At 35.0% G+C, this 27,093-nt stretch overlaps 2 protein-coding genes across 15 annotated transcripts in view; both read right to left on the reverse strand.

The window, feature by feature from the left end:
* Nucleotides 1-102: 102 nt before the first annotated feature.
* On the reverse strand, nt 103-537 carry LOC105420861 (agamous-like MADS-box protein AGL36). The gene has a single exon (XM_011626096.1). It carries the CDS (start codon nt 535-537, stop codon nt 103-105), a length of 435 nt encoding a protein of 144 aa, XP_011624398.1.
* Nucleotides 538-18,373: 17,836 nt separating this feature from the next.
* LOC18436761 (polyketide cyclase/dehydrase/lipid transporter) overlaps nt 18,374-27,093 on the reverse strand; it is a 35,211-nt gene continuing 26,491 nt past the window's right edge. For 7 of the 14 annotated variants that reach the window (XR_016043978.1, XR_016043977.1, XR_016043983.1 and 4 more), the window contains 2 exons: nt 19,236-19,308; nt 18,374-18,673 (listed from right to left, as the gene is read on the reverse strand). Coding sequence is in view for 6 of the 14 variants with exons in the window: in XM_088851429.1 (XP_088707555.1) it covers nt 18,435-18,673; nt 19,236-19,308 (312 nt within the window). In the remaining 8 variants the exon portion in view is untranslated. Of the gene's footprint in view, nt 18,674-19,235; nt 20,499-21,224; nt 21,399-27,093 lie in introns of those variants that run through there. The other 7 variants (XR_016043976.1, XR_016043980.1, XR_016043981.1 and 4 more) reach the window with 3 other exon arrangements.

Below are 27,093 nucleotides of genomic sequence, written 5' to 3' on the forward strand. Positions count from 1 at the left end.
TCATGTTTTGGATATACCCCCATTCTCAACCTTCAATATCTCTTCTGGCACACACTGTTTCCCCATCTCTAAAAACTGATCACGTTCTCTGATTTTGTGCAGTTAGACATCGATATGACCAGAGAGCTGCTTCTGAATGTCATCGATAGATAATTCGTCATTTCTGTGATGGCCAGAGAATCCATAAACCATCGCTTCCAATTTAGCCTCCATGTTTTCCTCCCTCTTTTTTTCAATCTGTTGCTTTAAACTATGTATTTTCTCCCACAAGAAGTGAGAACAATCCTGGCGTTTCTTTTCTCTCTCGGATTTGTCGAGACCGAGATATCTTTCACAGAGCGAGAGACAGTAATTTGTGTCATGAGGCGAAATATCCAAAACACAGGAAGATGAGGCGTCTGAGAAACATATGATGCAAGCATCAATTCCACACAGCACTGAGAGTTCGTGTAATTTCTTTTGTAAACCATTTCTTCTTTTGACATAGTTGGACGAGTTATGAACTTTAATATCCTTAACCTTTATTTTGATTGCCATTCTTTCGTATCCCTTCCTCTTTCTGGACCTGCGATATTTCAATCAACTATTAATAGATTAGCTCTCAGTTTACATCGTTCATGGTTCTGTATTTCTCAAGCCTTAATATCATGAATAATCTTCTCTTTAATTACGAAAAAAATCTCTAAAAATTTGTTCTTTAATAACAAAAATACAGGTATGATATTTCGATGAAAAAACTATGATTTAAACAGCAAAACTTCGCCTTTCCTACTCTTTCACTATACGTAAAAGGGCATAAATTTTGGTGATATGGCATCGGATTTTCTCTCTTTCCTCTTTCTCTGTAGCTCTCTTTCCTCTTTCTCTATACCATCTTGGGCAAGTGTTCCTGCTCTGTCTCAAACAAATATATTAGGGTAAACGAGTTTAGTGTTTAAAACAAGGAGAATGGCTGAAATTACAATTCAATCGTTGAAAATTCTTTACATCAATCATCTCCACTAGAACATTATCGTTCTTAAAAAAAAAAAAAAAGAGAAGATTTTAAGCTATAAAAATAATGTATATTATAACAAATTATCTAGACCATCCAATTCGCCCTAAAATATAAGTACTTACATATCAACAAGATCTATACCATTTTTTTAGTTTCAAATTTTATTGTTAATATTGAAAATTAATTTTAAAGCCATTAGATTTTCTTTGCTAAAAATGCTTTCTGGACGAGGATTTGAGGTGAAGCTTTACTATCTTATAATATCTATTTTGCACAAAAGTCCAGATTACAATCCACGGTTCACAAAATTGAATTGGAATGGCTAACTGGACATGGAGCTGGGAGCGGTTTGAACCGGAACCGGACTAACTAGGACGATTCACCAGACTAACCGATCAAATAGATTTTTTTTAAAAAAAAAAAAACTTAGTTTAAGCGTATAATATTTAATTACGTACTTTTATCTTACAAAAAAAATTGAATTTTTTTTTATAAGTTAATATTTGAATATTATGGTCTTGTTCATGATCTCAAGCACGTCTTCCTAAATTAGGATATTCTTTGAAGATATTTTTATCATGCAACATCTTCTTTCAAGAATTAATATATTCATCCCAAACCTTACATGAAAAACTTTCCTCTTCTTTTTTTACAAAAATCGCTCACATTAGGAATGAACGTTTATGCACTTTTTTACAAATAACAAAAGTAGCTTGATGCTATTAAACCAAATAAAAACGCCTACTAACAAGAAAATAGTAGAAGGAACTGAGCATTATTGGTCCTAAGTAATTCCAAAATCCAAGACAGGTATTTAAAAGCAAGATCAACTTTTTTTTATGACAAAAAAGTTTGAAATTGTGGATGCCTCTGCCAACACAATTATAATCGCATTTCCGTTACACAATTACAATCCCAGTTCCATTATTACAACAATTACAATTATAATTCCATTTCCATTATTACAAATATAATTATATCATGCACTTAAAAAAAAAAATGAAGCAAAAGTAAGGCTAACGTTATCATGCACTTATTTTTTTGTTTTTAAGAAAAAGAAATCTAACATTTAAAAAAAAAGAATCGATTTTTATCATATTCATCAAAAAATATATTTTTATCATAAAAACATAATTTATCAAAAAATATGATTTTAATAAGCAAAATAGAAAAACACTTTCCATATTCATCATAAAAAATAATTTTATTGACTTAATAATATAAAGTAAAATAAATTTTGTTAAAAAAATCGGTTTCTCAAAAACCCCTAAGATATAGCAACATTACGAGCAAAAATGACCTTCAATGTTCGGAAAATCGAACAAATCAATACAACAGCTTTGTAATGGCTTCCATCATCTTTTAAAAGCACTAAATCCAATAAAATAATATTTTCTATTTTCTATTTAATTTTAAAAAAATCATAGAAAATTTAGACCTATAAAATTTTCATGACATCAAGCAAGAAATAAATTTGTATAAAAAGCTTTTCTCAATTATAAATCAACAAACCTATTTTATCTGATAAATGAAGCCTGGATAATCAACTCCATGAATCAATTTCATAAAAAAACGAGTAAATTGATAAAAAAATCTGCATTTTGGATCGAAGACAAGTTCTTCGAGCAGCAAAATTTGAGGCCAAAATCAACCCCAAATATCTTTTTTTTTAATAAATTAAAACATGGACATTGTAATCAATTCGATTATGATTCAAAACCCTCAAATGTCATTAATAATATTTACCTATTAAAGAGGAAATTAACGAAATGGCGGATCGAATTAGGATTTTTCGAGCAGCTTGAACAAGCTCTTCGAGCAAGTTTTCGGGCCAAAATCAACTACCTATATCTTGTTTATTGAAAAAATTGAAACATAGATATGATAACTAATTCGAGTATGATTCAAAACCCTCAAGTTTCATTAATAATCGTTACCTATTAAAGATGGAATTAACGAAATGGCGGATCGAATAAGGTTCTTCAAGAAGCTTCAACACAGGTCCTTTGAGCAAAGTTTCGGGCCAAAATCTACCCCCTATAGCTTGTTTTTTGAACAAATTGAAACAGGGATATGGTAAAAAATTTGTTTATGATTCAAAAGCTTCAAATTTAATCAATAATCGTTACTTGTTGAAGACGAAATTGATTGAATAGCGGAAATTTCCAAAGGTTATAAATTCCGCACTTCAATATACAAGAACCACTGTTTTTTTTAATCTTTGATTCCTAATTTTGTTGTTTTATAGACAATAAATAATGGTTTACAACACTAAATCGCCAAAAACGCCAAAAAAGGCAAGGAAATCGAATAAAAAAAAACAAGAAATTTTGAGTTGCTCCAAATAACGGGCTCGGTTACAAAAAACGGCCGTTTTTCATTTTGCCCATTTTTTCCAAAAAAACCCCGATTACCATAAAATTGGTCCGGTTAGATCAAAACCGGCCAGTTAAACATAAATACCACCGGTTCAACTTTAAATCGCCCGGTTTTGGACTCGATTTTTTTTTGAGAGATAAGTCTAGGTATTGGTACCCGAAAACTGGTCCTAACTGAAGTTGGAACCCTAGCGATTCCGATATAATCGGCCGGTTCCAATTCTAACCGGCCGGTTTTGCAAACAGTGTTACTATCTTATATAAACTTTTTACTACCTTTTTTTTTCTTTATATTCTCTATTTTACACAAAACTCCATTAGATCTCTCTCGCACAGAATTATACTTAGATCGTTCTCCCTCTCTGAACAAATGGTTTCAAAATTGGTTATCATTTCAAAACTCAACATTTGAAACAGTGTTTGCAAAACCGGCCGATCTAACCGCTAACTGGCCGGTTCGATCAGAACGGGCCAAATTATATTTCTAAACTAACTGTTCAACATCAATTCACGCACAACTCATGCCCACTTATGCATGCGCACCTCCTACTCTTGAGTTAAAAGATAAACTAAAAAATCCTAATAATAATAAAAATTAATAAATTCTTTTTCTCTACATCATTCTCCCTGGGTTGGGAGAAGCTCGACCTCGAGCTTGAAGCCAATCACCACTGCTAATTGGTGATGTAATCCCACCTTGTGTCTCGACACATTTTCTTCAATTTCTTCAAGGCTAATTTTTTCTTCAATGTAATCCCTCCCTGTTTCTTGACACATTTTTTTCAATTTCTTCAAGGCTAATTTTTTCTTCAATGTCTTCAAGACTAATATAAGACTCTTTGCCTGCAACTTTTGATCCAACCATTGATCTAATACCAATTGATGCATGGAGAAAATAAAACTAGAAAAATAACAATAAAAAAAAAGAAAGGTTGAGAGAATATACCCTCTCTCAATGTCTGCAAAAGAATCCACCCCAAAATAATCTCTAGACCAAATTTTATTAACTCGTTTACTAATTTACAATGAAGGGAAACGTCTCTTTGACTAAAAAGAAGAAAAGAAGATAAACAACGGACTTTCCTATTTTTCTCACTTAACCCATTTTCTGTCATTCATATCTTCTCTATCTTAAATTCACGTGCCACCCACGTTTTACCCATTTTTGAAAAGATAAACCCCCACGTTTTACCCAAAGCTATTGTTGAAAAGATAAACCCCTAGATCTAACCTTATCTTATTTATACTTCTAAACTAACCATATTTAACCTTATCCTAATTTCATTTCTAAACTAACTAATCAACATCAATTCATGCACAAGTCATACCCACCTATGCCTGCGCACCTCCTACTCTTGAGTTAAAAGATAAACTAAAAAATCCTAATAATAATAAAAATTAATATTTTTTTTCTTTGCATCATTCTTCCGAAGTTGGAAGAACTCGACATCGAGCTCACCATCTGCTAGTTGGTGATGTGATCCCACCCTGCGTCTCGACACCTTTTCTTCAATTTCTTCAAGGCTAATTCTTCTTCAATATCTTCAATACTAATGTAAGACTCTTTGCCTACAACTGTGTAAGAAGCACCATATTCAATTGATGAACACTCTTGACTATGAAATTTTGAGAGATTTCAAGCGTACTAAAATTAACATTATGGGTTTGTCGTGGAAATCAACATTATGGGTTTGTCATGGAATTACTGGCAGAAGATGAATATGGCTGCGAGCACTAAGCGTTGCATCCTCTGATCCATCTCCTGATTCATCTCACGTACTTCAGTTCGAAAATCATCTAAGGCTTTAGTCAAAATTTTTCCCCAACGATCATTCATAGTCGGATCAAGATTCACTTGATTCACTTTTGGTGGCATTGTAAACTCTGGACCTAACTTGCTCTAATACCAATTGATGCAAATTGATGCAGGGAAAAATAACACCAAAAAAATAACAATAAAAAAAAGGTTGAGAGAATATATCATACCTCAATGTTTGTAAGGGAATCCACCCCAAAATAATCTACAATAAAGGGAAACGTCTTTTTAAATAGACTAAAAAAAAAGATAAACAACTGACTTTCCTATTTTATCTCCCTTAACCTATTTTCTCTCATTCGTATCTTCTCTCTTAAATTTACGTACCACCCACGTTTTACCCATTGTTGACAAAATAAACCCCCACGTTTTACCCAAAGCTATTGTTGAAAAGATAAACCCCTAGATCTAACTTTATCCTATTTATACTCCTAAATTAACCATATTTAACATTATCTTATTTACATTCCTAAACTAATCAGATTTAACCTTATCCTAATTACATTTCTAAGCTAACTGATCAACATCAATTCACGCACCTCATGCCCACTTATGCCTACGCACCTCCTACTATTGAGTTAAAAGATAAACTCAAAAATCCTAATAATAATAAAAGTTAATAATTTTTTTTCTCTACATCAATTTCCTATATATCAGACAAGAATAGAAAAATACAAACGTTTAATACAGAGAAATAGCTTTTTGTGTTTCTTGCAAAGAGGAAAAACAACCACCAAATCTACTTGGGTTCTTCGAAGATAGAGAATTGGGGGAGGGGTTAGAGAGAGAGAGAGAGTCTAGAAGGAGAGAGAAAGGGCTATCATTTCAAAATCTTAGAGCTAGAAAGAGAAATTACCTTAAACTGTTATCCAATTCAGAAGAAGAAGCAGTAGCCATAAAAAACGTAGGGAGATGTTAAAAAAAAAACGCTGAGAGATTGTAGCACTATAGGTTTAGTGAATGGAAGTGATACAGATTTATAAATAGAATAAACACGAGACGAGGTAATTGAGTTTGTATCGATTTAGAGACAGAAGTGGAAAGAGAGAATCCTATCAATTTAGAGAGAGAAATAAGCTTATATCGATTTAGATAAGAGAGAGAATCCTATCAATTTAGAGAGAGAAATAAGCTTGTATCGATTTAGAGAGAGGAGGTAAGAGAGAGAATCCTATGAGTTTGCGAGATGCCACATCAGCGTTAGAATATCATAACAGGGATTTTTTATTCTCTGTATCATTGCTTTTTGGAAACTTGAAGGAAGTGGTAAAATTTATGCATAATAAAAAATCTTGTGCTTTAGGGATTTAGTAAGGAAAATTGTTTCATGTGGGTGGGAGCACATTTCTACATATACGGTCCAGAAAGTGTAAAGCATCCATTTTAAAGATGGATGCAAGTAGGTGTTCTATCTAAAAACAATGGAAACTAACGGTCCAAATGTTTTTTTATTAGAATTATTTTATCTAGTTTTAAAATTTTACTTATTTTTTTATATTCATGATCTCCATGTTAGAGATTACATGTCCTTAAAAAGTACGTTTTTAAAATCCATCTCAAAAATAGATTTATTAAGAGGCCCGCATTTCTAGATATGTGGGCTTGGCCGCATAGAATCCAGGTCCATTTAGTAATCCACCGAAATTATTACATTGCCATGCTCAAAATAGGAGTGGCACTATTGCATATTTACGTAGCCCAAAAATACCCTACTGTTCATTTACTCCCTCGGGTAAAACCCCACTTGGAATTAATTTTAGGATCCAAAATTTTGGGGATGTAACATTTTCAACTCATTGATTGACTACACTAAAAAAATCCCTAATTGTACCGTCTATACACTTGAAAAAAATAGGGAAATTATCAGAAATATATCTTAATTTCTGTCTAATCGAAAAAAAAAACTCACTTTTATAAACCTCGTCCATAACCTTTTTTCTAAGTTTTGACATTTTTTTTTATCAAAATAGCATTCACGGTAGTCATATTACTGTTAAGGCTCTATTATTATGGTATTTTAAGTAATGTAATGCCGTAGCCATTACGGTAATATGACTACCGTGAAAGCTATTTTGGTTTAAAAAAAAAAAAATGTCAAAATTGAAGAAAGAGGGTGTGGATGAAGTTTTTGAAAGTTAAAGTTTTTTTTTTCAATTAGACGAAAATTAAAGTATATTTCTGATAATTTCCCCAAAAAATAATGTCTCTACCTACAATTTTTAGATGGTCTAAGTATTTGAAAACTCAAATTTTAGAATTTTACTTTTTTTTAAAGATAAATGGGCTTGTATCAATTTAGAGAGAGTCTTGAGTTTGCGAGATGCCACGTCAACGTTAAGAATATTGCAATGTGGAGTTTTTTATTCTTTGTATGATCGTTTTTGGAACCTTTAAGGAAATGGCAAAATTTATGCGTTTTATGAATTGTAAAAAAATCTTTTAAAATCTACGAAACAGTTTTTTGTAGAATCAAAGAGAGTCTATTTTCATTAGATTTATGGAAGCCTGCCAACCACGTTCCTTTGTTCATAAAGAATATATCTGGATTGGTCTCTGCGATATCCCAATGTATGCTTGGAACTTGGCTATCATCAAAAAGATAGTGGGTGGATTGGGAGTCTACTTGGATATGGATTGGGATTCTTTCTTGAACCCAGTATGTAAGATGATGCGGGTTAAAATTTCGAAAGCTAAAGGTATTCCTCTCCCTGAAAAAATTTGTCTGCTTATTGGTGAGGATTTTTCAACATTGTGATTCGTGATGTTTGCTATAGGGTGGCACCTGTTGGTAAGCATGTTGTCGCTTTGCAGGACATTAAGGACCAGCATAAGGTGCAGATGTTAGAGCTAAGGAAATCACCAGAGATTGGAAATTGCAGGTTGGTGGGACGTTGAGATGTCGCCGTAGTTTTTCTCAAAAATTTGAATTTCAAAAAACGGTAACCCCCAAAGTTTAAAAAAGATGGATTCCTATGGGTAGATTTCAGGATTATACGAAGGGTTTTTCGATTTCTACACGTAAGCCCCAGGATTTAATTAAGGGAGATAATGGTGGTATGCAGTTTTCCAAGAATATAGATGGTTTGAAAGAGGTTATAGAAATCCCCAAGGATTCAATTTTGGACGACTTTTCTTGGATTCAATTTGGTGGCTTTTCGACTTTGGGGGTTGACGATCGCGCCAGACCACCTCTTTCTCCAAATATTGATTGCGGGAAAGTTTCTCTCAAGGTGGTGGGTTGTTGTCCCAAGATTTTCTTGGGAGGGGAAAGCCTCCCATGTCAGATGAATCTGCATGGAGAAGATATTCCTGTACAGGTGGCAGCTGCTTTTATCCTTCATGATTCTCCTATGTTTGGAAAATCTGGTGATTCAAAAAGGGGAAGCTCTTTCCTGGTTTCTCCTTCCTCTTCGATGGTGTCGCTAGTGTATCTCCTTGCCCATCAGAAAGTTGTTGGCCATGCTTGGTGTGTTGTGCTAATTTTAAACCTTTTTACCTCCAGAATGCATCCTTTACTGTTTCGCCTAGCTGCAGTCAAGAAAAGTCACTCACGTTTCGACCCTCTTCTGATTAATCCCTTGGCTATCGTGGTTGTAGAGTCAGAGGAACCCCAGTTACTTCTGGAGAATGTAGATACAGTGATGGCGGCATTGGAGATGGTTGTGCCTGAGATGCAAGTGGTGATCTCCCTTAATGCTAGCAGTTACTTTTGGAGAATGTAGGTACAGTGACGTAGGTTTTGGAGATCGATGTGCCTAAGATACAAGTGGTGGTCTCCCCTGATGCTGGGTTGTTGAACGTTGATCATCCTCCTGCAATCGAGGCTTCTCTACCCATTCAAGGCCCCATGGATGATTCACCTCTAGTGGAGAAAATGATGATGGAAATGGGCATGGAAGATGTCCATCTTGCTATGGTGATGGATGAAATCAGGAAGCGCCTTAAAACCAAAGCTGTCGTGGAGGTTAAGGAGAAGCAGGCGATGGCTGTTGGGGATTCAGAGATGGTCGGGGCTCGTACTTCGACAGACAAAGCGCCTGTTTTTGTGAAGAAAAAGGTATTTCAGAGAGGAGTGCGTTCCTCAACAAGATTGGAGGCACGCGATATTCCGAAAGGAGGCTATATGGCTACTGCACTTGCTTTCCGCGACCCTGTGATGGTGGACTTTGATTCAGCTTCTTCGTCCTCGGCTAATGAAGAGCATTATGAGTCTATGATGCTTGAAGATGTTTTCTTTGAGGGTGGTCCTTTTAGACCAGATTCTTATTTTCCCTCTCCTCCTTTTTTATGAATATCATGTCTTGGAATGTTAGGGGATTAAGTGATCCCATAAAAAAGATAGGCTTTTTGTTTTTAGTTTCAAAGTACAACCATTTATTTTGGTTTTACAGGAGACCAAACTTCATATCCCTACTCTTTTGAGTGTTAGGGAAGTTTTAGGCTTAGGGGCGATCTGTTTTTGTAGAATTGACGTTATTGGAAATTCTTGTGGGGTATGGATCCTTTGGTTGTTAATAATTTTGAGTCTATGATCAAAGATAACTGTTTACTTTTAGGTTTCAGGGGTCCTATTTTTGGTTTTTGTTGGGGTTTCATGAATGTATATGGGCCTACTGTTTCTTCTTTGAAAGTTGCTTTTATTAGTGACATGCTTGATGTCATCCATTCTGTGTCTTATCTGGTGGTGATTGGGGGAGATTTTAATCTTATTAGGTGGCTTGATGATTATTTAGCAAGCTATCCAATAAATTCTTTTATGAGAAGGTTTAACAAATTTATAGAAGATAATGCTTTTTTAGACCTTCCTATTATCGGGTCTAAGTTTACTTGGTCCAATAATAGTGTAGGTAACATTGCTATGTCTAAGCTGGATAGATTCTTAATTCTTGCAGAATAGATGGAATCCCTCCCATTTGCTTCTGTGAAATCTTTGGTACGGCTATCGTCTGACCACCTTCCTATATTACTTAATACGAGGTGCCTTAGAGGAGGGCCAAAGCCTTTCAGATTAGAGTTGGAGAATAAAGATGTGGTTGACCTCATTAAAAGAACGTGGCTGAATAAAGAGATTGTCGGTTCCATGGATTTTTCAAATTCATAAAAAGTTGTTGAATATCAAATATAAGTTGTTAGAATGGAAGAAAGAAAATAAGGTTGACGTAAAGGCAAGGATTGACAAAATTTCATTTGAGATTGAATCCTTAAAGGTGACAATCTAGGAGAATGGTGTCCTTACTGAGGAATTGGTAGTTGAGTGCAGTGTGAAACTTAAGGAGCTCGAGGAATTATGTAAATATGAAAAAGTCTATTGAAAACAAAGGTCTAGAAATAAATAGTTGAAGGAATGAGATCTTAACACAAAATTTTTTCATACTATTGCTTAGTTTAAGGAGACGACAAAATGATATCTTGGGTCTAACCATCCCAGGGATAGCTTCAGAGGAAAATGTTGTCATAGAAGGGGGAGTTAATCACTTCAAGAATGCCTTCACTAAGGAGGTCATTTTGGATCCGAATTTCGTAAATGTTCCTTTTAAGGTGTTGGAGGGGGGAAGAGCGGGTTTTCTGGAAAAGGATATCACCATTGAAGAATTAAAAAATGTTTGTCTTTGCAATGACGGGTGATAAGGCACCAGGTCCAGATGGTTTCCCGTTGGCCTTTTCCAATAAAAATTGACATATTCTTAAGGATGACTTATTGCTTATGGTAAGAGAGTTTCTGAACAGGGGTCACATTTTTAAGGCCATTAACTCTAACCTTTTTAGCTTTGATTCCTAAAAATTTCGTGACCAGTGAACTCTCTGATATCAGACCTATCAGTTTGTTGACGAGTATTTATAAAATCATTGCCAAAGTATTAGTCGAGCGTCTTAAAAGTGTCCTACCATTCCTCATTTCAACATCACAGTCTGCCTTTATCCATGATCGACAAATTACTGATAGTGTCTTGGTGGCACATGAATGTATACACTCTCGTGTACTGAGTAAGAATGAGGGAGTTTTGACGAATTTGGACATGGAAAAGGCGTATGACAAAGTAGAGTGAGGGGTGCTATTAGAAATTATGAAATTGATGGGTTTTGGAGTTAGATGGAGAAGTTTGATTTATGGTTGCCTTTCTTCTGTCCATTTCTCTGTGCTTTTCAAAAGGAGTCCTATTAGTTTTTTCAATGCCTCTAAGGGACTTCATCAAGGTGATCCACTGTCTCCCTTCTTATTACCATTTACGTTGAATGTTTTAGCCTAATGTTAAGCAGGGTTGAGAGAGGTGGAGCCTTTTCGGGTTTCAAAATTGCAAATTCTGATATAATTGTCTCTCATTTACAATATGTTGATGATACTTTTATTTTTTGTGATGTCGAGGCAATACAGTTGGATAATATTGGGAGGTTTTTGGGAAATTTGCAATTGGGGATTAAAGTTAATTTCCATAAGTCCCCTTTGGTGGGAGCATTAACTGTACATGATCGGTGGTGGAAAATTCGACAAGTGTTATTGGATGTAACGTGGGTGCTTTTCTCATTTTCTATCTAGAATTACCCATCTTTGATTCAAAATTCTCTATTGCGGTGTGGGATGAGGTTATTAAAAGAGTGCAAGTTAAGCTTGATTTATGAAAACATAAATACTTATCTTTGGGGGTAGGGTTACTTTGTTAAGATCATGCTTAGCTAATCTTCCAATCTATCATATGTCTGTGATCCAAATTCCCGCCTCGGTAGGAAGGAGAATTGAGAAAATGATGAGAGATTTTCTATGGGGTTCGTGTGATGATCGTAGGAAATTCCATCTTATGAGGTGGGATAGAGTTTGTACCCTTAAGCGTGAAAGTGGTCTGGGTATTCGGAATGTCAGAAAATTTAATCAGGCACTGCTGTGCAAATGGTGGTGGCGTAGTGTTCACTTTAAGGACCATCTTTGGTACCAAGTTCTAGCTTCTAAGTATGGGACGGATCGCTAAAATTTGTCCCTTGGTGGTAGTAGAGGAAATGAGACTTCTTATATGTAGAGAGCTATCTTCAATTGTAGACCTCTGATTTCAAGGTACTTTAGATCGGATGTTGGAAGTAGTAGGCAGGTCATGTTTTGGCACCACGAATGGATCGGGAATTTTTCCCTTAAAGTTGCATTTTCAAATTTTTATCGAGTGGTCGCTAACCCAAATTTGCTGATTTGCGAGGCTATGGAAAAGAGAGGTCTTTTGATATCCTAGAATATCCCTCTCATATATAAGTATTTAACTAACTTGATGTTGCCCCAATGGTGTACACTGATGGAACTCTTAGATAAAGTACATATCTCACAAGATGCGAAAGATTTGCTAATATGGGAGATTGAGAATGATGGTTTGTTCTCTGTTAAATCGTGCTATAATTTGTTCTTCCATGACCGCTATAGCTGGTCTTGCCATGAGCTTGTTCAAATATGAAAATGACCTATTCCCTATAAATTCAAGTTTTCATCTAGTTAGTGGCGCATGATAAAATTCTAACTATAAATAATCTTATGAAAATGGGAAAATTTTGCCAAATATTTGTTTGCTATGCAAACAAGATGGAGAATCAGTTGCGCACCTATTGATCTATTGTCCTTTTACCTCTAGTATCTAGCATTAGTTGTTTAGCATGGTTGGTGTATCTTTATTGCTGCCTCAAGGTGTGGCTGGGTTCTCTCTCAGTTTACACTTCATTTTTTGTCTAAGGTGGGTAGTGTGATTTGGAAGATCGCAAAAGGAATGATTTTGTGGGAAGTATGGAAAGAGAGAAATATGAAAACTTTTGAGGGTTTGGCGTTGCCTTTTGAGAATGTCACTCATTTAATCAAACTGTCTATATGGTCAAGCCTCTCTGTGACTAAGGAGGGTTGGGGGATCACAAAAGTAGATGTTATGGTCAATCTTTCTAACTTATTTTCTCTTGGGGTGAGGAAATGTCGGCCTAAGGGGTTATGGTATGCTCCACCTACGGGTTGTCTGAAGATCAATTTTGATGGGAGCTCTATGGGAAATCCTAGTCCAGCTAGCATAGGGGGTGTTATTCATGACTGTTATAGAAATATAGTCTTGTCCTATTCGGGACCTATTGGTGTAGTAACAGCGAATTTCGCGGAAATGAACGCGTTTCTTAGGGGGCTAAAATTTTTCATAGAGCGGAACTTGAGTACTACTTGCATGGTTGAATGAGACTCACTTAATGTTATTAGTTCGTGCAGAAAGGAGCAAAAGATAGCTTCGGAACTTCCGCATCCTTATATGTTGTCTCCCAGGTCTATCGCGAGGCTAATGGTATTGCTGATGCATTAGCTAAGGGCAGTGTTTCTCTTGCTTCTTTTTCAATTTCTGATGATGTAATTTCCTTCTAGTCTTTCAATAAAACGCTTGAAATTTTGTCAAAAAAAAGGTCAGGAAGGTTTTACTAGTAAGTTTTGGATGAGTTTTGTGACATGGTCATCGCTTGAATTTTTTTTTAGGGAATGTATCAATCAAATGTTCAAATTGCCTTGCGTAAGTAAGGGTACTCCTACATATCTCAATATTTTTTTATATTCTTATTTTGCAAACTCAAAAAAATTTGAGTAAAGGTATTTTGGTCATTGTGAGATGTAGAATAGATATTTGTATAAGAAACTAGTCACAATTATAGGTGATATCACGCCGCATATGGATGAGTCATTCTCTAATATAGTTGAATACTTTTATTTCTATTTTACCCTTGATTAATTACCCAAAATACCTTTTGCCAAAAAGTTACTACATTATAGAATAAAGGTACAAGTGTCCAAATATGTTAAATATATTAAGAAAATACTTTGTATGTAAGAATAACATAATTCAATTATTAAAGGAAAATCATCTTATTTAACATGTTGCTTTTTAAGTTTTATTACACTCAAATATCTCATAAAAAACATAATAAAAATATGAAATTATCCATATTCGATATCAAGAACCCTCGACATTAATGACCACTTGAGTGGCATAAGCAAATGATGAAACCACCCCTGATTATTATTACATTGTCAACACTCATTGAAACTATAAGTTTTATGTTGTTAACCTAGAATATCGAGGTGTATTTTTTGTCATTTGGTGGGTCCATTTTGCTAACCATGAATAATGAAAGGTATTTTTTGTTGAGGCCACTTAAGTTTAGTAAAATTACCAAAACACCTTAAATTTTAAAATTACCGAAACACCCTAAATTTTATATGTATTTAAAACTCGCTTGCGTTTGTACCTTAAGAGGTTGAACCATAATTAGCATATCGCCATTTAATCGGCGATTTTTTTCACAAATTCGGCATTTTTATGGAAATAGTTTTAAACAGCGACTTTTTTAAAAGGTTGGTAAAAAAATCGCGTAATTTTCATAAACCAGTTTAAAACAGTTTTTTTTACGGCATGATTTAAATCAGGGAAAAAAATCGTATCCTCTTTTACCTATATTTTTTTGTCCTGTTTTGTCTATTGCATCTATGGCTACTTTCATGCTTTAAAAAAATAATTACTACAAAAAAAAAACTGAAATAGAAACTTTTATCCCCATTGTGTTTTTCAAAGCCAGAGTTGCATATTGGTGGTACGAATTTTTTCAAAAAACTTAATCAAATAGATGCAAATTTCAGTTGTCCTTTTGGAAAATCATTGTGTAAATGAAAAATTGTTTATAGCAAATCATTTTTTAAAGTAAATCATTGTGTAAAGAAATCATAAACAGGCAGATTGCTGTGATTATTTGTGATAATTGTTTTTATGAAAATACTGTTAATGGCACAAATTAAAGCTCAAAAAATATTTTTTTACTGATGAATGAGAAGCAGAGAGTGTGACTACATAACCAAGTAATCAATATTTTTGTTTTTGATTGTGTAAACTGTAAACTTACAGAAGCAAGCAAATATACATATAGTGTTAGTTCCCCAAACTTAATCCTTCAGCTCTGTTTCCTCAAGAAAATGAAAAGCCCCCTTCAAACTATCCCAAATCAGAGAAAAAAGCCCTCTTCAAACTATCCCAAATCAGCATCCCATCTTCCTAAATGAGCATCTCATCTTCCTTTTCTCTCTCTAAAAATCAGTTAGGGCCTCTTCCATTAAGGTTCTTTCTTCTCTCTCTCAAAATCCGTTAGGGCCCCATCTATTAGGGTTTGTGAAAATCATTTTCTTCTTCCTTCTTCTCTCTATAAACTCTAATGGCTATGAGCCGAGCCCTATTTTCTTCTCTTCCTTCTTCTTTCTTCTTTCTGCTCTCTTCTCTCTTCTCTCTTCTCTCTTCTTCGTCATTCTTCCTTCTTCTCTCTCTACATAGTAAAAACAAATGTAAAATCCAAATTTCTACGAACTTCTTTTCAACTAAAGAAATTTATAAAACTTTAACCACAGCTATGGAGTGACCATATAACCACAGCTATGGAGTCATCATACCATAGTTAAATAATTGTAATGAGAAAACAAAAATCGTGTATTTATTTTTTTGGTACCTGCTAAGTAGGAGTTATGTTGAAGTATTTAATGAATAAATTTATAGTATATTTGTCACCATACCATATTTAAAGTATTTTAATGAATAAATTTATATATTATATTTGTTTTTGTATGTAATGCGTAGGTGTGATGTTTCTTAAGGTATTTAATGGGTAGATTTATATGGTACTTTTTTTGGTATATACTAATTAATTATATATATAATATTGGATGATTAGATGAGAGTCAAGAGACATCTAAATTAATTGACTTAATTATATTAGTCTAGTAAAGTTTTTATAGATAAATTAATAATTGATGGCTTTGACATAATTAGAATTTCAAAATTTCTAATATTATAAATTCTTCCGATTTTTTCACTCCAATTTTTTGAGCCTAATCCGATATATTAGCGATATCTTTATATTAAGTATTTTTGTCGATCCGTATTTTTTTTTCATCCGATTTTTTTAAATAAAAACGATTTACTTCCGATTTTATGGTGAGCCAATTTAATGATAGTCCCCGACTTGCTAACTATGCGGTTGAACTCACCAGTGATTTTATAAGGAAAGTTCAACATTAAATTAAGGATACGGTTTCTATGAGTCTATGGATTCACATGTAGAAATACAGGCCCCTTAATAATTTATTTTTGAAATAGAATTAATCTTAATTTTTAAGAAATATATAATCTTTAACATGTAGATTATTAATTTGTATAAATAAACAAATTTTAAAAATAAAAATGATATTTTTTGGATAAAATATTCAAACCATTGATTTTATCTTTTCTTTGGAGAACAATTATTTATGGTGTAGATCTACACTTTCTTTAGTGGATGGTGCAGATCTCGAAGCTCCAACGGTAACAGGTGTGGGCTTGGATGCATCTAACAATTCTCCTTTAATTACTATTTTTCATTTTCATAAAAGTTGTGAAAGTGGGAATTTTGCTCATGTTTTTTAAAATACAATTATCTAATACAGCCGTTTATTTTGGAGTGACTCAAGAGTAAGTTTTTCAAGTTTCAATCCTCTAGAATATCAAAAATAAGAGATGAATAAAATATTAGAAGAGCAAGCTTTTTAAGCTTCCCTGCAGCATAAAACTTGTGTGTTTCCCTTTATCCAACCAACCATTCTTAATATTAAGATGACCCCAATCACAATGGCAAATCTCTATATTATTTTATTTTTAACTTTTTTATACAATATATTTTGACACCAAACTTTTGAGTGAACAATCTTCTCTTAAACTCGTATTTGTAAAAAATATTAAAAAAAATATTCCCTAATATAAAATAACCAAAATGGCCTTGAAAGTTTCAATGGGTATTTCGGTTATTATATTTTATCAAAAAATTAATTTTAATATTTTTTTTAGATATGTCCCAATGAGAAGATGACAAGTATACAATATGTTAAAAAAACCTAAAAATAAAATACTCTGAGATGGCGTATCTAGATCAAATGGTGGGTGACTCACTTAATCAAAATTGAACGGTTGGATGGGAAAGGAAGCATATATATAGATGCTTGCCGTAAGAGAAGTATAGAAACCTTTTTCGTATTGGAATAGGACATCAAACCATTTTGGGAATCATCTATGTCATTTCCTCCTTTAACCATGCCATTTAACTTGTAATTTTCTTTTCGGGCTACGTAAGCCCCAACAATTGTAGATTTGGAAGGCCCAAGGTCACTGGATTCCAGTGGATTTTAAGTACTGCTAGTGGAGTTTGGTGCTCTACACTATGGTAAGATTCCATGCAATAAAATAAATGGATTGTATACTATATAACAATTTACTTTTTAAGTACAAAGAAGTCACAATCATTTGATGTGGCATTAAAATAAATTGTAACATATTGTAACTTTCAAAAAATTATTTATAGGATTGTGCTTAGTTAATAACACATCCCAACCACCCAATTTCATATCTAATGATTAAATAATAATTATGATCTTTTTATACCAAAAACAAATAACCTTATCTAATAATGACAGGGCTCCTTTAAAAAAAGGTATAATTTTTATAAGGCCAAGGCTCTAAACAATCAAAATAAAATATGCCTTCAAATAGTATCGAAAGAAATATGTCAATACTGAAAAATTGATGGACTGAAAATTTATTTTCATCTCTAATTATAAAATTTAAAACTTCAATAGTAATGTTGATCGAACAGATTTATGAATACTTAAAAATTGACAGTCCAAAATGCATTACAAGATGCACTATTTCTAAAACTCAAAATACATTTTTTCTCATGTCTACACATCTTGAAGTCGAGATGATCAATTTGAAAATTTTTGGGCTTCTAAAAACACCTCTTTTAGTGATTTTTTTTTTAACATAAATTGATTGTTTAGAGCCTCACCCTCGTATAAACTTTTTCCTTTAAAAAAACCTGTTCTAGTCCTGAAAGAGAGAGAGAGAGAGAGAGAGATAGACACCAAAAGGCCATCAACTTTTGGGCTATCAGTTCCGTAAATTTCAGGAAACCTTTGCCCCAACTGTCCCTTTTTGCCATATTTTGAGTGCACTGTATTCCTCTAATATGCTCAAAATATGCCTTTAAACCTTCCCATGATACTCCTAAAACGCGACTGTTTTTCCCATGATCTTCCTAAAACACCAAGGCATATTTGGGAATAATAATCTCATGGCCTTATTCCCAATGGAAATTAACACTCAAAACAACCTGAAACTTGAGACCTTTTCACTAACGCTCTTGATTAAATTCTTTGCAGAAGTAAAGGAATAATGAATTACACAATCTATTCAACCCAATTTATGTCCAAATGTTTAAGTTTCAAGAGCCATTTTCGGGTATTCTGAGAAACATGGCTGTTGATTGGAATTTCCTCTGAAGTGCTTTGGTCTCCCGAACCAGTGGTATCGTTCTTTTCCTTTGTGGATTCGGCTTTCCTACCATGTCTAACTTTAAGGGAAAGAAGGCGTGAGACTTCATGAAGACCACCCCATTTCTCAAATGCACGAGCAAGATCATATCGTCCTGGAAAATAGCAGAAAAAAATTTTGTTTCATGTTTTTGGAAAACAATTACTGCATAAGCAACTTCAAAGTTATGAGTTGCTTGTTTTTCCGGTGTTTGTTGAAAGTACATTCACTTAATTATTAAACAATCCTTTAATTGATAGTACTTTGATCAATTTATTTTTTTACAAATTATTATTTTGATATTGTTAATAGATTCTCCTATTTTTAAAGAATAGACACTTAAATTTCAAATAATTTGAATTTACATAAAAATAAAATAAAATCCAAATACAAAATGCAATCGTGACTATTGGATCAGCCCATATTCAATCTGGGCCATTGGGCTAATGCTGTAACTCTTAGCTAGTGGGCTATCAGGAATTTTTCCCATATATATATATATATATATATATATATATATATATATATATATATATATATAGAGAGAGAGAGAGAGAGAGAGAGAGAGAAACTACATTATAGATCAATGAGAAGCAGAATTCCATGACAGTCAATCACTGACATATATTTATAAGAGCTTTTATTTGGAAAGTATTTGCTCGGGAGTAATGCATTACCTGCTCTCTCAAAGGCTTTTCTACTAGGCATACAAGTTGGATCCATTCCCCAGCTGGACTGGAAACGACTAATCTGCATGGAAAAAATAGTGATAACAAGAGCCAAAAGTATTGACAAATCAAACCCATTCTTAAAAGCAAATCTCTCTCTCTCTCACTAAGAACCATGGTCCCCCATCCAAAATCCAAGGCTTCTCTCTCGAGATGCTTCTCTCACTCAATTAAACTCTCTCTCTCTCTCTCTCTCTCTCTCTCTCTCTCTCAATCAAACGTACTTCATTAAGATTTCACATCTTACTTGTAACTTGTTCTAAACTCCAATAGCTAATCAAACACTAATACCTAGAATTTCCCAATCATCTAGCAGGTTATCAAACTCAGGTGCTTAGAACTTCTTTAACATTCCAACAGGTTATCAAACACAGAAACCCAGAACTTCTTACACTAACTTCTTTCTTCCCAACAAAAAAGAATTTCCAACTTCAAGGAATATTTACCTTCTAGTTATCAAACAGGCCCTAAACATAAGACATGCGACTAATTGGACAATTTTACCCATATCAACATTTAGTTTGTGGAGGTACTTGCTGGTCTTCTTGCTTCAGACTTCGATTCTACCCTATTGAAACTAAAACATACCCCAATTCTATTAACATGAACCACAAAAAGGGTATTTGTATCCTCTACATCTAATAGTGTCTTCTTCGATTAGTTGCTCCTCTTATTTGGGTTTTTTTGCCTCACCAACAGAAATGGCTCTTCTTGAGCACCAACTCTTCTTTTTGGGGCTGTGTGGGAGCTGGTGCTTGTAACAAGCGTCATTCTTGAAGATGGCCTTCTATGAGCACTGGCTAGAAGCTTCCTTGCTGTGCATACTGCATAAAGGTCTTCATGGAGCGGTTGCTCCGTGGGCCTTCTACCCTCATTTTCTAAGATGGTGAAAGACTCTCTAGAGAAGCTTCAAAAGTCACCCATGGAGATGGCCTTTCTTAAGTATCAACTTCAGCTCCTATTGAATTCTTTGCCGTTGGAGAGGTTTGTTGCCTCACTCTCAGTTATGGCCCCATTTTTTGAGTGTCCCCTTCTCTAGACCAAGAGGGGTGAAGGAGGGGGATTTTTTGCATCACTTTCAAGCATGACCTCATTTCTTGAGCATTCCCTCCCTTGAATGTGTGGGTTTTGTGGCCAAAATCTTGATGGCAGGGTGAGGCTTGGCCTTATTTCTTGACAATTAGCATGTGGCGCAGACCTAGTAGCTTGGAGCTAGGGTTTAGCAAAGAGGAAGATAGGGAAGATAAAAAATTAGATAAAGATGCAAAAACCAAAGATAAATGGCAGTTGTTGCTCTAGGTTTTTTAATAAAGTCAATAACAAGATGCTCATTATGTTTAATACATCCCTTGCATAAAAAAAAAACCTTACATAAAACTTAATCGTGGCCATCCATCTAATTTAATCATGGTCATTTATTATAAAAGACTTTAAGTGAGTAAAAAGACATAAAAGGCTATAAATAACTCTTTATGCCCCTAAGTGACTAACACTACTCAAAAAATAAATAAAAGACATAAAAGGACAGATTCAATGACTATTTTGCCTTTCTATGGTTCTTCTTGTAAATTTTAAACTTATCTCTTTTATCTAGATACTCGAGAGTTGTATTATGGGTTGCATCAGTCCCCCCTTCCATGAAAGAATTCGCACTTGAATTCAGCGGCTCGTCATTAGAAGTATCACCGCAACATGGAATGAGATGTTTGACATTAAAAGCATCGGAAGTGCAAATATGGCTTAGAAGCTTCAATTTATAGGCATTGTCTTTAATCTTTTGCACCACTTCACACGGTCCAATCTTGCGCTGGTTAACTTATGCTATTCAAAACAACTTGGTCTAGAACTATGAACAAGCATAGGAGGGAAGAATCTTGGATCACTTCTAATTATACATTCTCAAAGATATCCATTTAATAACGTTGTAGGAAATCTCACCTCTAAGACTTATAAGATTGAGCATTGAATCCGCCAAAAGGAGATTGCCAATCTTGCAATGAATTGATGAGAGTGCAATGCCGGTGTAAAGATTACAACCAAACCCATGTTTTAGAGCTTTAGCATATGCCTGCTTAATTGCTTCCATACTCTCCAATTGTCCACTACACCATTCTGATGTAACAATAAAAGCAAGGGTATATTAAGAAGACCAAAACCCAGAATTTTTCATCTCTTGAAAACATTGTAACTCAAACTCAAAGACATACAATTCAAAATAACTAGAGATCGATGTTTTCTCGGTCATGGTGCATCTTATAGGCATCTCATCCACTACGCAACACATTTTGTGCACATTGAAAACTAACACTGCTGCGATACAATTGCGCAACACTATCAATCATAAACATGCCCGAGGAAAACCCTTCTCTTAGGATGCAAGAAAAACTTTTAACTCTGAGGCTTGCTCTTGCTGAATTTTGTGAGGTCGCGAGGCAAATATTAGGTTCCTTAGGTTTAGGTTTCAGGGGAAGATGATAAGGAATAGATTTGGTTCTTCCATCAAAGTAGAGCAACAATTCAGCATGAGTTCTCTCATAGAGAATGACTTTAGCAACTCTTTGGAGACAAACTCTTATATTCAACTCACCAACTGAAAGTACAGGGAAAAATACCTCGAACTCTTTGGTGTGTGCCTCACATGACACCCTAACTTCAGTTCAAACTCGAAAAAGAACACCATCATCATCAATGCCTCCATCAAACCTTTCTCTTTGCTACTTTCTCTGAGGACTAAGGGACCAGTTACCTCCAATATTTTGGGAACAGCTCCTAGACATCCACCCTGTTCTTCATCAAGAATAGGAGCATACACAAAATCCTCTCCAATGGTAGGATCTTCTTTTTTATCCTCTTTATGGATTGGGTCAACATTAATGCTATGATCACGCACTTCTTTCTCAACATCCAAATCTTCATCCAGGTACTTGTCAAAGACTGGCAGAAAGTCCTAGTTCACAACGTGCTAATCTTGAGAACCACTTGATGAGAACAAAGTTTCTTCATGCCTATCTTTGGATAAACTCCATAATACTCCGGGATCTCAACCAAGAAATCGGTTTCCCACCTCCTACTATCCCTTATCAGTACAATCAACTTCCACAATTTCAACGAGCATCCGCAAGCCTAGTTTTCTCATCGGGATTTAAGATGCTTCATTATTCTTGATTCATCCTTCATATAAAAAAACCCTAAACAAGATTTAATCATGACCATCCATCTAATCTAATCATGGCCATTTATTATAAAAAGACTTTTAAGTGAATAAAAAGGCATAAAAGACTAGAAATTACTAGTTATGCCCCAAAGTGAATAAAATGACAACAAATAAATAAAAAACATAAAAGGACAAATTCAATGAATATTTTGCCCTTTTGTTTCTTTTGTAAACTTTGAGCTTGTCGCTCTTATTTAGATTCTCGAGAGCAGTATTCTGGAATGCATCAGCATGTTTTAATGGAAGGAAGGGGGCAGTGTTCCCTAAGATCCTCACCTCCGCATTACTCTGACAAACTTGAAGCTATTTGTGCAACACTAACTTCTTTAATTACAGCTCACACCATTGACTTTGCACACCCTATCGAGCCACTTGGGAATCGTGAGTAACCCTTCAATAAGGGATTAAGTGATACCCTTTTAAAACATTGGTTTGAAGAAAGAGAGCATAAGTACTACTTCACTTGACATATAGGAACATATCTTCTTCCAAGAAAACCAGCGAGTCGTTTCTTTGAAGTCTCATTGCATCGAGCAAATATATGTGTGTCGCGTGTATTTGCAACATGAATGTGTAGCACGCTACACATATACACATAAACACTCGCTACCATTTCAAGAATTTGCCTGCCAAGGCACCTAGGTGGGCATGGTAGTAGGTGCATGGCCTCGAGCAAAACAGTCACCTAAAGTGGAAGGCGCTCTAGGTGCCTGTCTAAGTGGCCAAGACACTTCCCTGGCCCATTCTTCTACTACTTCTTAATAATTTTGTTTGAGAAAAATAAAATAATAGTTGTCATTATTTAGTGCAATATATAAAACATAGATAAATAGATACTACTAAAGCAATATCTTAGTTATAGTACCATATAATATATTACTATAGTAATACACTGTGTAGTATTGCAGTATTATGGTCCTTCATTGACCTCATCTTTTGTGTGTGCATGTTATATATATTAAACGCACGCATGGGCACGTGCGACACACACACACATATTACCCCTCTCCCCCCAATTGTGACTGAGATGCCCACCTAGGCCAATGGCAACTAGGACTTCTGACTACCTCGGCAGGCCATCTTCGCATTTTTAAACACTACTTTTTATATTTTACTTTTGTTCCAAAGAAGCATCTCATTAGAATTTTTGGCAAGAAGATATGATCACATAGGGTTATTCGATGGTGGATATGCTTTCTTTCTTCAAACAAGAACTTATTAAATGCCAATGATGAAAATATTCTTTACGGTAGTACATGGCAATAAAACATTATGGTATTTCTTAATTTTGTAACGACAGAATAGAAATTTGATGGAGAATAAGACAAACAACTAGCAAACACCTCCACAAATTAGGTTTTTAGACTAGATTCTCCAAGTATGCAAATACACAGTTGACATTAAGTAGAAAAGAAAACATTTTGGTAGGATCTAGAAGTGAAAGAGATGAAAGAAAATAAAGATGATGATGAAAAAAGAAAAGAGAGACATGTGTGAGAGAGATAGAGAGACAGAGATGGAAAGTGAGTGGCATAGGGGTCACAAGCAGAAGAAGGGAGAGAGAGAGCGAGAGCAAGACGTGTGGGACATAGAGAGAGAGAAAGTGAGTGGCGTAGGGGTCACTTGTGACCTCTACCCCTCTTACAAACATTAAGTAATAACCTTAATTCCAACTTATGGACATTATCAGTGATTTAAAAAGCGGACCTCCCAGCGATTCAGAAGCCCTGGGCGCATCGCTAGGCCTAGGCGGCAAAAAGAGGCAGATATCCTTGGGCGCCCTCCTAGGAGCCCGGGAACTTGCCTAGGCGGGCACCCAGGGGAAGAAATGCCACTTGTTGAGGGCAATTTTTTATCATTTTTTTAATATTAAAGGGGCAAAATTATCGGTTTCAGGTTCATTTGAAACTTAAAACCCAGTAGAACCTATTTTAGAGAGAGAAAAACTCTAAAAAACTAGTTTTTGGTGATTCCCATAGGATCGAAGGGTTTCTCAAAGCTATGAGAAATTGATCTAAGCATTACCCATTGATATTAGATTTAATTTTGATTGTGTTATAAATCTATTAGAGGGTGTTTTCGAAGATTTTGAGTCCTTAGAAACATCTTAGAGAAATCAAGCAATCAAAGTTAGTGATTTTTTTTATTGCTTGTATAAGTTGTATTATTTTGAGATGTCTTCTTCGGGATCTAATCAAAAGTGGTGATCCAGATTGGAAATATAACTTGAATCCTATGGATAAAAATTGTACAAAATGCAAGTTTTGTGAAAATGATACAAAATGGGGCATAAACAAGTTCAAGAAACATCTTGCCGGTATCCGAGGAGATGTTGCTCCCATGTAAAAAAGCTCTTCATGTTGTTAAAGATGAGATAAACAATTTTCTAAAGTCTTGTAAAAATGAAAAAGAGATGAGAGACGTGCATACATAACAGAGATTAGGTTAGGAGTTCGGGTTAGTTATGATGATGAAACAGTGATGAGAACGGGGAGGGATGTCAAGAGGTAGAACAACAACAATCCATGATTAGGGAGAAGGGAAAGAGAGTTGTAATTTCTTTTGGGAGTTCGGGGCCTAAGAAGCCTCGGGTTAGAGGCCCTATGGATAGTTTTTTGCCTCGGCGCCTGACCTTGAGGTTGCAAGATAGAAAACAAAGAAGCAAACTACCATTGAAAATAGAATCAAGGAAGAGAGAGATAGAGCTGCTTTTTATGCTGCTACATGGTTTTATGAAGCAAGCATTCATTTCAATACTGCTCGCCTAGTAGCTTTTATGCCTTGGTAGAGGCAATTGACCAATTTGGGCATGGGATAAAACCCTCAGGCCATATGAGCTTTCAGAGGCTCTTTTGATAAAAAGCAGTGAGTGTCACAAGGGATGTTGTTGAAGTTCAGAATGATGCATGGGCTCAGTATGGAGTTTTCATTATGACTGATGCTTGGAGTGATAGTACGAGAAGAATTCAGTTGAATTTGCTGGTGAATTGTCCTTTAGGGACTGCTTTTTTGAGATTTATTGATGCCTCTGATCAACCATGATGCCCATTACATATTCCAAATTATGGAGAAGGGAATCAAGGAGGCCAGGGAGCAGCTTGTTATACAGGTTGTTACAGATAATGCTGCTCCCAATGTTGTTGCTGCTAATTTGTTGCGCATCACTTACCCTAGAATCTTTTGGACACCATGTGTAGCACATTGTATAGACCTCATGCTTGACGCTCTTGGCGGTTTGAGCGAAATTTTAGGTGCAGTGAAGAAGGTAAAGTCAGTTACGAAGTTCATTTATAGCTATATTCTCACCTTCAGCATGATGCGTAGATTTACACAGAAGAATGAGAATGTGGGGCTTGGGGTCACGAGATTTGCGACCTGGTACTTATGCCTAGATAGCATACATTTGAGAAGAGTCCAATTGAGACAATTGTTTACCTTGGATGAGTTGAGAGCATGCAAATAGTCCAAGGATCAGGTTGGGAAGAAGGTGAGAGATATTATCCTTTCTAAGGCTTTTTGACGAGGGGTGAAGGGCGCTCTTAAGGTATTTTTTCTCTTGTCAAAGTCCTTCGCATGGTTGATAGTGACAAGGCTTCTATGGGCTACATATATGAGGCTACAGAAAGATGCAAGAGGGAGATAGCCCAAAATTTAGATGATGACGAGAGCCGCTATAAGCATGATAATGATGAGAGCCGCATCGGCCATTGCATGCAGCTGGTAATTATTTGAACCCAGCTTTTTATTATATTGATAGGGATATACACACAAATGACACAATTATGACTGGATTTAATAAGTGTGTAGATCCTTATCTGGATATCCAGGATATTATATGTGATGATGAGCTGATAAATTACAAGTGCGCATTAAAGTCTTTTGGGAGTCCAATGGCGATGAGGCAAAGGACCAAAATTGATCCAAGTAATAATATTCTTAAGTTCAGCAAGTTCAAGGAATCAATTTTCATTTCTATAATTCTATTATTTATTTATTTTATATCTTTGCAGCCAATTTGTGGAGCCAACATGGGCGAGTACTCCAAATTTGCAAAAGTTGGCCATTTGGATCTTAAAAAAGTTGTTAGCAGAATTGGAGTACTTTTGAGAGGGTAATTTGTATTAGTAATTTAGTACTTTAGTAATTATTTTGTAATATTACTATTATATATTTAATTATTTATATTAATTAGTTTGATTTGATTTTGTTAGATTCATACAAAGAAAAGGAACAAGCTTGAAACAAAGAGGTTCCATGACCTAGTCTATGTCAAGTATAATCGATTCTTAAAGGACAAGTTTGCTAAGCGAGACCCCCTCAAATCAAAAAATATAGACAATGCTATGGAGTGGTTAGTCGATGATGATGAGGTCGAGGAGCATGAAGGATTGACATAGGACATGATCATGAATGCCTCAAGGATATCAGCCGACCCTCCTGAAGCCACTAGATCTTCTTCATAGAGGACGAGGGTGGAGGAAGCAAAGGCCGATTCAGAAGAGATAGAGGTGGACGACCATTATGTCGAGGAGGGAGATGATGACAATGATGATGGCATCGAGTCCGATGCATATGATGCAGATGCAATTAACC

This window comes from Amborella trichopoda, chromosome 11 (assembly GCF_054954075.1).
Source record: "Amborella trichopoda isolate Santa Cruz 75 chromosome 11, AtrichopodaSantaCruz75HAP2 v2.0, whole genome shotgun sequence".
NCBI classification, from domain to species: Eukaryota; Viridiplantae; Streptophyta; class Magnoliopsida; order Amborellales; family Amborellaceae; genus Amborella; species Amborella trichopoda.